The 14,583-nt window shown below is 37.9% G+C and overlaps 2 protein-coding genes across 2 annotated transcripts; both read left to right on the forward strand.

Annotated features, from left to right (window-relative positions):
• The first annotated feature begins 4,923 nt into the window (after positions 1–4,923).
• On the forward strand, positions 4,924–5,862 carry LOC101387876 (olfactory receptor 5M5-like). Its single transcript, XM_004443648.2, has one exon. It carries the CDS (start codon positions 4,924–4,926, stop codon positions 5,860–5,862), a length of 939 nt encoding a protein of 312 aa, XP_004443705.1.
• Positions 5,863–13,291: 7,429 nt separating this feature from the next.
• Positions 13,292–14,277, forward strand: LOC147912601 (olfactory receptor 5M11-like). Its single transcript, XM_087423267.1, is given in 2 exon segments — positions 13,292–13,888; positions 13,891–14,277. Coding segments are annotated over 2 exon segments (918 nt in total). The 5' UTR covers positions 13,292–13,302; the 3' UTR covers positions 14,223–14,277.
• Positions 14,278–14,583: the final 306 nt, after the last annotated feature.

The raw sequence follows: 14,583 nt of genomic DNA on the forward strand, positions 1-14,583 counted from the left end.
TCTATGATAGTATTGAACTGGATGGTCATCTAGATTTTTCTAATCCAAGCATCTATTACTTTTCCCCTTAAAAATATCGTGCTTCTGAATATTTTGAGTTTCTTCAGTGGTAAATAAAGTTATGCTTATGTTTGTTGAGTGGGTTATGGGGACAAGTCAACATCAATCTCTATCTACAATGTTTTAATCTGGAAAATAGAATTTTTCTTTCATTCAGAAGAGACAATTCCTCCAAATAAAAGCTTTTCTCTTCTTCTTCTTTTCAAGCTTAAACATGACCTTCAGGTACCAATCATACTATGACACTGAGAAGAAGTGAAACAAATTAAAGTTGAGTTTCAATAAATTGTATCTGATGGATCAATGTTTTCTGCATTGATTTATATCTACTGTATTCACACATATACACAATAGAATGAACACTTTCAATGCATTTGAGGATGTAGAGAAACTTGGGTACCATTTGCTGGTGGTGACTTTACACATCAGTACATCCAAAATGTATGAAATATAAAAAGATGTAAGAATAAAACTGTACAAATCTATCTTAAAATGGTAACTCATCAGAAGCACTAACTTGTATTTATGAATATTTTTCTAAAGAGGGAAAAATATAAAAACTGCCTAAATATTTAAAGAAAGTAGTACTTTATTCTTTTGAAAATTGGTGTTGCTGAGTAAAGTGGACAATATATTGGAAAAACATAATTTATTTTATGTTTCATGTTTATTCAATTTACCCCGTGCACTCAATATCACACTTTGTATTTAACTATGAGGAAATCTTGTCTGTTCTAATTTCTAAATATTATATATTGAATCTTAACACAGCTTGTCAGCATTTCCTCTGCTACCAGTCTGGTCTAAGATGAAATCATCTTTTGCCCAAGCTACAATAATGATCATCCTCCTTCTACACTTGAAATCATCTGTTTCAAAGCAAGCCAATGATCTTTCATAAGTATAATCACAGCATGTAACTGACCTGGTGAAATAGTCCAAGACTTTCCATCACACTTGGGCTAAAATCTAAACATCTTAAGAAACATCACAGAGCCTACAAGGACTTAGGTGATGCCTTCCTATCTACTTCTCCAAACTCTTTGACCACTTACTCTTCGGTATTTCTTCTTCTGTTATATTGAACTTCTAGCTGTTTCTTCAACATGCTGAGCACATTCCCACCTCAGGGCCTTTGCACATACTATTCCCTCTGCTTAAAAAGTTCTTCCCTCAGACCTTTGAGTAACTCATTCCATCACTTCATTCAGATCTCTCTTCTAATAACACATCTTCTGAAAGGCATTGCCTGGCCACTAGTCTAACTTATTCCATATCAAATAGCTCTTTAATCATGAACCATGATCTATCTTTCCTTATATCATTTATCACTTCAGAAATGACTATTTATATATGTGACTCTATTTATGTGACAGTTCCACTCCTAATGCTGAAATAGCTGGGCAGTGGCATATGTCACCGGGGCCCAGTGAGAGCTAGAACCAGGAAGAAAGTCCCTGGCCACCGTCTTCCCCAACACACACCTCCACGGTAGTTTTCCCCGGAAGGTTTCAGCCACTCTAGCACCTTCCTTGTGAAGCTGGGAGAGAATGAGAAAGAAACTGAGCTACTTTTCTCTTCCTCCTACCTCTGACATCCTGCTGGTTTCTCCCATTGGCTAAACTGAGCTGGAAACTAGTTACCAAAGGAGCTCTATTGACGTGACGCCTGAGGGTGAAATTCCGGGTGGACAGAACAAGGCAGAGAAGAAAAGGTACTAGGTCCGGGTGGGGTAGGGTGACAGAGGGAGAATCATCAGACAACTACATTATCCAAACATCTACAATGTTCCCATAGCTATGTATTATTATTCCTACTGAAAAATAAAGTGCAAGACTCAGATTAGTAAATAAATAAACAAACACATAGGGACAGAGATTGGATTGGTGATTACCAGAGGGGAAGGGGGGAGGGAGGAGGGTGAAAGGGACAATTCAGTACATGTGTGTGGTGATGGGTTGTAATTAGTATTTTGGTGGTGAACATGATGTAGTCCATGCAGAAATAGAAGTACAATGATGTACACCTGAAATTTTTACAATGTTATAAACCAATGTTACTGCAATAAATAAAAAAATAAAAATGAAAAAAAAAAAAAAAATAAATAAATAAATAAATAAATAAATAACTAGTCCAAGTTCAACAAAAGCTAATTCATCTTCCAATGGTTTTCCAAATGCCGAAACTTTCTCCCTAGACCATGCACTATTCTATCTTACTTGTTGTAAACAGGAGAACTTAATATTTCCCCTGAGACAAAAAATATTAGGACATTCAGGCATAAATTAAAATAAATAATGAATCCCGTTGCTTCATCATTCTCGGGAGATTTGATTCTCTGATGATATTGGGGAGTGGGCAAAAATCATGTTCTCAATAAGTTTATGATTTTTAAAAGAATAAAAAAGATAGTGGTTGTTCATGGTCTGAATGACTTTCTGCTGGAAATAATTAAACCATGGGATTTGGTCCCTTTATAACAATTCCATTATAAACTCTTCAGTTCTTCGTATCCATGCTCTCGTCGGGAACATACTCTTCTTTCACAGGTAGGATGAGGTATTGTGAAAACATATTTTAGAAACTGAAATAAATATTTTAATCAATAAAAATAAAATTATGTGCTGAAATATATTCTGATGAATCGCTAAATACCCTGAATGAAATTCTACTACTCTCTCAGAGTATGAGTCTTTATGTGTTTACAGTGGAGACGAATAGCTTGCCCAAGCCCCTCAGCTAGGGTAGAGGATGTGTGATTTCCAGCCGGGAAGTCTGGCTGCAGACCCCGGCAACTGTTACACTCTGCTGACTCTCAGGAACTAACCATGCTTGCTCTCTCATTTCATGAAGAAAAACAAAGTGGTATTAAATAAACGTTTTGGTTCCTTCTGAGTTAACAATGCTACTCTTTATAATTGTAAGCATCATATCATGTAAAGGTCTGCACCCCCTTCATGGAGAATTGGCCACATTTAGGTTATAATCTATATCAATTATTTAAAGTTAATCCAGAATGCATTTCATGTAGATGCCTTCTCTAAATTTCTTTTTCCACTTCAAATTGAACCACAACCACATGCCAAGGAGACATCACCCTTGTTAAAGCTAAAGACCAACCTTCTAGACTCTTTGGGTGACTAGATAGCGGCAGCAAACACCTACATGAGACAGCCTCAGGGTGAGGGTGAATGTCATGAGTGTAAAGCCTTGGGTGTCCCCAGAGCCACATCTGTCCACGTGCAAATACTTCTCTCTGCAGTTTTCTTGCTCAAATCCTGTAGGACATTGTGTTCTGTTTCTTTAAATGAAGGTTATTACCATAAAGTACTTTATTACCATAAAGTACTCAGTTCAATTATCTGGAATTTTCATTGCTTGCATTGCAAGCATTCAAAAATGAATCTAGGTATTGATTATTTTGGCTCTTAATTAATGTTTAAAAATAGAGACTTATTAAATATACCATCATAGCACCAAGGAATATTTGCCTATTGTGGTAATTACTGTGATCTTATGAACTTAAAAAAGAAAAATAAAAAATGATTTTGATTCTATTGATTTAGGAGATTTGTCTTGCATTTTATTACCCTAGTCAATACGTCCAAATTGCAGAATAGGATAATGCAATGGGAAAGAATGTTGGAGTGGTACATTTATAAAGTACCTTACAAAGTGACCTGTGTCCCTCCTTGGCACTGTAGCTATCAACAAGAGTCAGTATAATATTTACATACCTGGGGATGTTTTATTGAAAGAGAATGTAGATTTTTCCCCTGTGGTTTTCATGGCCACTTTCATCCTGCAAAAATGTTGGGAGACACACTCCATGATATTTTATGTACTGTCTCAATGTGTAGGTAGTATTGTTATTATTTCAGTATGACCATTTACATGTTTTAAAGAACTTAAATTGATTCATGTTATAGGGTTTTTCTCATTTTTTGCAAGAGTTAAAATGAGGTAGAGTTATAACAAAATTGTTATGGTCTCGGGATATGTTTGTCAATGTTTTTTTCATGATTATCGTCCCTCCACCTGGGAATCTTTTAATACATTATTTTATCACTCCCCTGTGAATATTTAATACCACCAATATATGTGTATATGTATATGTAGACACACACACACATATTATTTATGTATGTTATCTATATCTGTTTTTATGCAAACACATTGATTTATTTTTGAGACCCATGAACCAATTTTTGCCTCCTTAAATAATTGGCAATAATACAGAAAGCAAAGAAGATCCTTTGAGATGAGTCTTAAAATTTAAGTAAAAGTTGGTGATATCAGGGCCACCTGAAATAGACTGGAGTGGGGAAAATGGACAGATGTTGCAAGGAGAGGTAAAGATTGAAAATAATCTTGAGTTTAGAGAGACAGGTAGACAGATCCTAGTTTTACAAACATTTGCCATACATCAGTTCCATTTCCCAAAGTCCATTCAGCTCTGAAAAACAGATGAGTGTCAATGACAGATGCTTGAGATACCACATCAAAAGGTGTATTGAAAAACAAAGGATTCCAAATTCAAAAACAGCAATGTTTAAGGAAATTGTTTAAGGAAATTATAATTGATCAAATATGATAAAGACTTGCAGAAAAAATAAAGGCTTTTCAAATACGAAAAGATTTGCAGAAAAGCACTTAAAAATAGGACTACCTTTATACAAAGGAGCTCTATATTAATTTAGACATGTAAAACATCAGTCACATGCTTACTTCTGCCACATGTATTTACAAGTTTGAGAGAAGGTGAAGAAGCTCCCCCATGATGAGGGTGATGGAGAAATGACAAAAGACACATGTATTTTTATTTCCTTTACTTTAGACCTCATTTGAAGCCAAGCAAACACAATGTTAAAGAAAAACTACACAGCGGTGACTGAGTTTATTCTCCTGGGACTGACAGATCGAGCCGAGTTGCAGCCTGTCCTTTTTGTGGTTTTCCTAGTCATCTACCTCATCACAGTGATCGGCAATGTGAGCATGATTTTGTTAGTCAGAAGTGACCCGAAACTTCACACTCCAATGTACTTCTTCCTCAGTCACCTCTCCTTCGTAGATCTCTGTTATGTCACCAACGTCACTCCTCAGATGCTGGTTAACTTCTTATCCAAGAGAAAAACTATTTCCTTCATTGGTTGCTTTATTCAGTTCCACTTTTTTATTGCCTTGGTGATCACAGATTATTATATGCTCACAGTGATGGCTTATGATCGCTACGTGGCCATCTGCAAACCCTTGCTACATGGTAGCAAAATGTCCAGATGTGTCTGCCTCTCTCTTGTTGCTACTCCTTACATTTATGGCTTTGCAAACGGTCTGGCACAGACTATCCTGATGCTTCGTCTCTCCTTCTGTGGACCCAATGAAATCAACCACTTTTACTGTGCAGACCCTCCTCTCCTAGTCCTTGCCTGTTCAGATACTCACGTCAAAGAAACTGCCATGTTTGTGGTGGCTGGTTCCAACCTCACCTGCTCTCTCACCATCATCCTCATCTCCTACATGTTCATTTTCACAGCCATTCTGCGTATGCGCTCTGCTGAGGGGAGACGCAAGGCCTTCTCCACCTGTGGGTCCCATCTGACAGCTGTCACCATCTTTTATGGGACACTGTTCTGCATGTATGTGAGGCCGCCTTCTGAGGCCTCTGTGGAACAGGGGAAAATTGTAGCTGTTTTTTATATCTTTGTGAGTCCTATGCTAAACCCTTTTATCTACAGCTTGCGGAACAAAGATGTTCAAACAGCAATCAGGAAAGTGATACAAAAGAAACTGTTTGCTAAATAAAATAGAGATTTTGGTCACAGGGATGTAATAAGCCTGTTTTATCTGACCAATTAATGAGCATTTTAAATTAACCAATCATGTTTTGTCATTGAGTATATTTTTGTCTTTTGTAATTCACATGTGGGACTTGCAAGAATGTGTCAAATTATTTGCTAGTGTTTACAGTGTTGTCTCAGTGAATTAAAAATAATACCACAGAGAAATTCAAAGTCAAGACCACAAGGCATTGTTATTGCTCTATAAAATCAGTAAAGAATAAATGACTCTACCTGTAGTACTCATACTGGTTAAAGTTATGAAAGACTGAATTACCAAATGATGCTATGACAAATGATAATTTGTTGGATTTTTATAGTTTCCTAGTAAATTCTAAACTATTTTCCAGAAACTCATCCACATCATCACTATAATAAGTGAGTTTTTATTTATTTTCCCTTCATATATATTATATAGCAATGAAGATCTTTGGGCATCTCTGATTATTACTTTAAGTTATAAATGTGAAATTTCCTCTAGAAGGATTTTTTTTTTTTTTTTTTTTTTGCTAATATGCATCCTCATTATAAAACTGGTTTTGTGGTTTCACTTGCTAATTTTTTATTATGGAATATTTGCAACACACAGACCAAAATAGAAAATTATAATATAAAGACCACCTATGTAAGCATAACTAATCATTATTAAGTTTATGATGCCACTTCTGTTTCAGATATTTCAGAAACTCAGATATTCTCAAATTGACTGTTCCTTGCCTCATTCTGTTTCTCTCCTCACTTCCTGAATTAAACTCTAATTATGAATTTAATATTTATTATCTCTATGTAGAGTTTTAGCATTTTCTGGGTGTTTATGTATCCACAGAATGATATTACTTGATTTGCTTGATTTAAATCCTGATATAAATGAAATCACTCCATGTTGCCTTCTGCAATTTATTTTATTTTACACTAAACATTGTTAGATTTTCCATGCTGATTCATTTAGCAGAATTTATCACTGATAATTTTATGGCAATATATAAATATGCCACAATATATTTATTCATTCTTCTATTGATGGACACTTACAGTTTTCTAGTTTCTGAAAATATGAAAATCCAGCAATACATTTTCTTGTGGAATTCTGAATGTGTAGCAGTTCAAGAGTTCCTCTCACGTAGATACCCAGGATCGTAAATTCTGAGTCATGAGATGTGAACATCTTTATATTGAGTAGATATCGCCAAATTGTTCCACCAATTTACACTCCTGCCAAAATGGTGTAAGAGTGTCCTTTACTCCACATTCTTGTCAACACGATGTACTGTCAGACCTTTAAAATGTTTTCAAATCTAATGGGCGCAAAACAGATTCTCGTTTCTTCTTTAACTTTTTGAATTGTCATTCTAAGTGAAGTGAAGTATTTTTAAATGCTTTGATGCTAATTGAAGATTTCTCTTTTATTCAGTTGCATTCTTTGTTTACCTTTCAGCTGGTTATTTCCTGCATTTGTAATAGCTCTTTATGTATTCTGAGTCAGATACTAATCTTTTAATCATATATCAAATGCAAACATCTTCAACAAGTTTGTAGCTTGTATTTCATCTTTGTGCACGATATATTTGGTGCTGCAGAAGTTTTTCATTTTAACATAGTTCAAAGCTGTCAATCTCTTTATCGTTGTGCTTTGTAGGTCTTGTCTAAAATAATTTTTTCCTATTATAAAGATATTGTCCTATCTTTTTCCTCAATGTTTTAAAGTTTTGCTTTTGCATGTAAGTCTTTATTTTTCCTGGTATAGTAAATGTTGCAAAACAGACTCTAATCCTATCATTCTTTTTTTGATGAGGAGGATTTGCCCTGAGCTAATATCTGTTGCCAATCTTCCTCTTTTTTTTGACTTGAGGGAGATTAGCCCTAAGCTAACATCTGTGCCAGTCTTCCTCTATTTTGTATGTGGGTCACTGCCACAGCATGGCTGACGGGTAGTGTAGGTCTGCACCTGGGATCCAAACCCGCCAACCCAGGCCACTGAAGCAGAGCTTGCTGATCTCAAGCACTACACCATGGGGCTGCCCCCTCTAATCCTACTTTTAAGATGGTCTGATTTTTATGTTTGCTTTTTCTTTTATACTAAAACTGTCTCCTCTCCTACGTTTACTGCTTAGAGAGACACCAAGAAACTTCCTTAATCAGAAGTTAGGAAAATAGGTGCTTACAGAACCAGAAGTAAGTCTCTGTGTTTTTACTTTCTTTATTTTTAGTTAAGAGAGATTTTATTCAAGTCTCAAAGTCAGGTCTACAAAGTACAAGGATTTTCCATCCTTAAAAATCAGATTTTCTATGGCTTTACAAATCAATGGGGCTCAGGAATCTAGAGTTTTAGCTCTGAAAGAGGGCATGCCCTGCCCTCAGTGGCTGTGGACTAAGAAGTAGAGAGGAGAGATCAGCTCTGAAAAAAATCTTAATTCTATTTCTTGCAGCACCCATCACATCCCTACTGTATGTGAAACACTTTTCTAAGCTTTGAATCAACTATCTTATTCCTCATGACAATTGCATTTCTCATTTTATAGCTGGGATTTAAGGTAGGACAGGTTAAATAACTTGCCACTATCATGGAATTCATAAACAATGGATCCAGAATCAGAATCACTAACTGGAGTTAGATTCATGAAGTTCTGACTTTCTAAATGCTAAGGTATTGCCTCCTTGATATTCAGTATGGTAGGGCAGGCCCCACATCATCTAATTTGATTCATTTATTTTGAAAAAGTTGCAACTGAGCTAAATGTTACCCAATTTCACTCAGAGAGTAAGGTGGTGACAGAGCTGGTTATAGTTCCAGACCTACCCACATCTTTTTTTCACTTGATGGAATTTTGCTCTAAAAACAGAGAAAATGCTCAGTGAGCAGCATAGTGCTCCCCTCCTCATGTGCGTCTGATCATAAGGACTGTCCTGCTGATGAGTCAGGCATTAGTGTACACCTGTAATGAGGGTTGATCTGCTTCAGCTGCAAGTGTTAAGTTCACATAAGACATTCTGGTGGCCTTTAGGCACACCTCTCACTCTGGAACTGTATTTGTGGACACTTTCTTTCCTTGTAGATGCTTTCATGAATTGATATTATTTTCTGACTACTTGCCTCTAAGCACCTTACAACTTGAATTTCAAGACTTTCTTCTCCTTAATTATCTGGTGGAACATTCCTATGTTACCATTGTAGGGAGCAGGAGGAGAGATCAATGAGAAGGAGATGGAGGTAGCCCCATTTACTCTCCTTACTACAAACAGAAAGTCATTCTGAAAACAGAGTAGAGTAGTCAGCTTTTCTTTATCTGTAGTTCCCAATGGCATAGGGCTCTTTATGCCCCTGAGGACAACATGAAAATCTCCTTCACTCAGTGTTTTTCCCTACTTCTCCGCATTTCCAGTAAATGAGGCAGTTCTATTTACCAAGATTTTAAGTCACCTGGAAGGTTGTTTCTTAAAAAATGACTGGTTATCATGTTTCTAGTGTTCATTTCAAACATATTCCTTATCTCCACCTTTACACGCATAAATGGACAAAACCATATTTTTCCCTGCAGACCTCTAGGACAATTTCAACATTGGTGCATCCTGTTACCTCAAAATGCTTTGAGGCAATCCCTTCGGTTTTCAGTAGCAGTTTGAACCTTAACTAACTTTCGTGACAACAGCCTTATTTAAATTTCACTTGATCTTCCTGGAAAACATTTTGTAGACCTGTCAATGGTGCAAAAGAACCAAAGAAGAAAAACATTCTGCTCACCACAACGAATGTAAGGACATTTTCAGGCGTGGGATGGAGCTCACCCCAAAACAGAAATTCCTATAGTTAGAGCCAGGTGATCTATGAGACCCTTATATCTTTGAGGGAAGGGGTAAAATTTTGAGTGTATGTTTTTATCTTAGTTGAGGATCCACAGTTTCATTAGATTTTTCAAGAGATTCACATAATATGTAAAATACACAAATTAAGGACAATTCTTACAGTGTGTTGCAGCTAAAAGTTTTTTCCATAGCTCTGCTTGCTTTTTTTTCTTAAACAAAGTCTTTTCTCATTCACCTGTAATTGAATGGCCAACAGAAAAAGCTAGCCTATTGAGCTGGGTGACCATCTAGAGGATCTCTCCAGGGCTAACTCCTTGCTTAGGGGCTTCTTTCTCTTCTCCTTCTTCCTCATCCTTTTCTTCTTTCTCCCCCTCCCCTTCCTCTTCTTCTTCTCCTCCTCCTCCTCCTCCTCCTCCTCACCCTTCTTCTTCTTCCCCTCGACCCACGTCATGCTCCCCCTCCTCTTCCTTCTGCTCCTTCTTCTAGTCTTTATTTTAGCAGGGGTGAGGATGCTCTCCTTTTCTTCCACATCCCCACTGTCAGCTCTGATAGCCCATGTGTTCCAGGAAATGCTGGCTTCATGGACATGCAACTTATGCCGTTGACAGGACCCTGTGTTCAGAAGTCCCTCAAGTTTGGTTTAATACTCTGCTGTCTCAGTCTTGAAATTCTTAATACTTTTTGAACAAGGATCCCTTACATTTTATTTTCTCCTGGACACTGTATATTATGTAGCTAGTCCTGGTTGCAGGTTTCACAATTTGTAATTTTCTACTATCCTTGAGCTACTCCTCTGGGTTCTTTCTCCACCAGGTAGAGGCTCTGCCTGGTTGTGAACCAGTAAACACACTAGCGCCTTGTTCAGAAGATGTTCACCTTTTGCTCTGGCCTGACTCAGGCAGTCAGATTGGCTGTGATTTTCTTTCTCTGTAAACACACAATATTCAGTCCTTTTTGCCTCTTCACTTATCAGTACCTGATAAGTTACTGGTACTGGTACTGGTATCTATTCAACTGGATATTTCTGGATCTCACACAGGTCAATGAGCTTGTGAGTCAAGACCACTTCAGATCCCACAGGCCGTCATTAGTGACATGCAACAAATGAGTCCTTCTGCAAATGAAACCTTCATGTCCAATTTCCTTCCGTGTCTTTATACATCTGAAATTGCCAAATTCTGTTCTTTTTCCTTCCATTTTTCTCTGTTCTGGTAACCACCATTTGTTCTCTCTCTGAGGTTTTTTGGGTATAGAAGAACATGAAGACATCTCCTAAGTCACCTCACTGCTGTCATACAAATAAATATTCTGGTTACAGAGTGTTTCCTTCTAGACATTTCTTGAAAGGACTGCAACTAACCCCTGACTCCTCTTCTCCAGGGAAGGCCATTGACATTCTTGGAAGGAAAGTCTGAGGTAGAGATGAACCAGACTTTCAATGAAGTGAAACCTTTGCATTTTAAGGAACATCTCAGCTGGATTTTCTGCACTCCTCTGCATGAACTCTGTACACACACATCACTAGCAATTTCACAGAAAGACCACACACGGTGTCTTTGCATCTGATCTTTATCCTTCTTAGAACATCCTTCTTACAACAGCCTTGTTGCTTGTTCTCTTCTCCCTTCAGTTTGTTTCTAAAAAAGTCACTTTTCATGGGTTCTTTGTTGGTGTTACTATTTAAAATTTGAACACCCTTTCCTCTAAACCCCATTTTCTTTATTTTTTTCTATAACAGTGCCTTTTGAAACACCGTTTACTTACACACAATACTGTCTATCTCTGTCCACTAGAATGTGAATGCCAGAAGGGCAGGGGGTTTGAAGGTTTTGTTCATTTCTGCATCTGCGGTGCCTAATCACATGACATGTTGAGCATCAATAAACACTTGTTCATGAATATCTAGCTTGGTGTCCACCATGACTTGAGAGGGCGACAGAACTGATACTGTTAATCCCACTTACAAATGGGGAAAAGTGGTAACTCATGGTTAAGGGTCATTATATTTCATCTATAACAATTATTAGTGTATTAAACAATTGTTTATTAAGTATTTACAATTCTGGGTAATGGAGATATAGGCACCAAAAGAATTTGTCACTATCGAGCTGGCCTTGTGGCGTAGCAGTTAAGTGCGCATACTCTGCTGCTGGCGGCCTGTGTTTAGATCCCGGGCGCGCAATGATGCACTGATGCACCGCTTGTCAGGGCATGCTGTGGCGGCGTCCCATATAAAGTAGAGGAAGATGGGCATGGATGTTAGCCCAGGGCGAGTCTTCCTCAGCAAAAAGAGGAGGATTGTCATAGATGTTAGCTCAGGGCTGATCTTCCTCACACACACACAAAAATAATTTGTCACTATCTTTCTAAAACTAATACTATAGTAAGTTGTAGTGACTCATTATTGAAAAGAAACAAGAATTGGGAAGGTTTTTAAAAGAAACAAAGTATGAGAGAAAGGGCAAAAAATAAAAGCATCTCAAGAGAAAGGAAGAGGGGATTCAGCTCTAGTTGTGACAAGAAGGAGATAAAAAGGAGTCCATAGGGACTGGAACACCTCTAATAGACACAAGCTGTGATTCATATCTTAAATACGAACTATGCAAAACTTATTCCTTTTCTTTATCAATACATTACATCATTGCTGTAGATGGTCCTCAAAATGCTAAGTAAGATTTAATTCGATTTGATGATTATTTGTTCAATCATTGGCGTATGTTTATGGGACCACTGTGACAGTGCTTTTTTAAAGTGTGATTCTGGGACCATCTGCATTAGAATTTTCTAGATAATTGTTGAATATGATGATCCCAGTATCCCACATAAGACTTTATGAAATGAACGTTCTGTGACTTTTATTGAATAACGAGCTTCCAGAGCAACTGCTTTGCACACTAAAGTTCAAAAGTACTAATTGTCCTAAGCATGTTACATCATGAAAAGCTCCGTGGAGACACAGACATGAGTAAAACATTGCAAGTAATTCATCTTTCATGCTTACACTGTTTTTTTCTTTTCTTTGTAAAATCAGTGTATCAACATATGCTGAGAAGTCACAGTACAATAATGAACTGGACTTTGTCCCTCACCCTGAAGAACTAAAATATGGGTAGAAAGTAGATTCACTATGATGATGTAATGTCCCAGTGAACAAATTAGCAGTGTATAGAGTGCGCTGGAAGCAGAAAGCCTAAAGGGATTAATTCCAGCTCACGCACGCTGTGAGTGGAGTGAGGCATGCTTCACAAAGGACTGGGCTTTGAACTAGGCTTTATAGGATGTGTAGAGTTCGAGAGGCAAAAAATAGTGCAGGGATATAGGGAATACGTACCACAGCTGTATATGGAAATAGGAAAAGGTATAAGTATAGTTATCTATAGGTATTCCTATAGGTATAACTGTAGGTATACAGATAGAAATAGAATACTTACAGTGGCAACTGAAATCATGGCTTAGTAGAAGTACAAAGTTGGGTTATGATAGTATTCATTTAACGACATACGAAGGTTTAGAGAAAAGCTATTTCAGCAGTCAGTAATGTGATTTGTACCTTCATGCTGCTTTATTTTCATTTGTTTCAAATGCAGGCGCAGACTCTCAGAAAATGTCCATCACAAATGAGAGTGCAATAACAGAATTCATTCTCCTGGGGCTCACAGATGGCCCCGAACTCCAGCCTCTCCTCTTTGTGCTGTTTCTGGTTGTGGACTTTGTCACCCTCTTAGGAAACCTGGGCGTGGTGGTGTTAATCAGACTCGACTTTCGCCTTCACGTGCCCGTGTACTTCTTCTTCACTAATTTAGCCTTTGTAGATTGGTGCTATACCTGGAACGCAACCCCGCAGATGTTGACTAATTTCTTACCAGAAGAGAAGACCGTCACCTTCGCTGGCTGCTTTACACAGTGTTACATATTCATTGCACTTCTCCTGACTGAGATTTACATGCTGGCAGCAATGACCTATGACCGCTACTTGGCCGTATGCAACCCTCTGCGCTACAGTGCGAAAATGTCCAGGCGTGTCTCCATCTGCTTAGCCACATTTCCTTACGTCTGTGGCTTCTCAGATGGGCTATTCCAGGCCATCCTGACCTTCCACTTGACCTTCTGTAGATCTAGTATCATCAACCACATCTACTGTGCTGATTCGCCACTCGTGAAGCTTTCTTGCTCTGATACTTATGTCAAAGATCAGCCATGCTCATACCAGCTGGCTTCAACCTCTCCATCTCTCTCACCATCATCCTGGTGTCCCATGCCTTCATTATTGCTGCCATCCTCCTGATCAAATCAGCAGAGGGAAGGCACAAGGCATTCTCCACCTGTTGTTCCCAAGTGATGGCTGTTACTCTATCTTATGGAACTCTCTTCTGCATGTATGTAAGACCACCAACAGATAAGACTATTGAAGAATCAAAAATAATAGCTGTCTTCTATACTTTTCTAAGCCCAGTGCTTAATCCATTCACCTACAGTCTGCGGAAAAAAGATGTAAAGCAGGCCTTGAAGAATGTGCTCAGATGAAATATGGTCACTAGGATGGCAATGCCTCCAATTTCCAATAAACCATAACTGTAAATATTTGGCTCAAATATCTTTGCATTTTCATGACGAGTGTTGGTGTTCTTTCTGGATATGACACAAGTGTCTCAGCTAAAAAGCTCATGTCTGGGAAGAAATGAGCTGCACTTATTAGTCTAGGCCCTTGTTCCTCAATGTGTGGTCCATGGACCAGGAGCAAAAGTGTTAATCTTGGAGGTTGTTAGATATGTAGCATTGCATTCTGTGCCTCAGGTCTACCATACACAGATCTCTGTTTTAACCAAATCCTGGGTGATTTGTAAACACTTTAAATTTTGAGGAGAACTGCTCTAAGTGAAAAGTC

The sequence above is a fragment of the Ceratotherium simum genome, chromosome 34 (assembly GCF_057802395.1).
Source record: "Ceratotherium simum simum isolate JZ-2026a chromosome 34, ASM5780239v1, whole genome shotgun sequence".
Lineage (NCBI taxonomy): Eukaryota > Metazoa > Chordata > Mammalia > Perissodactyla > Rhinocerotidae > Ceratotherium > Ceratotherium simum.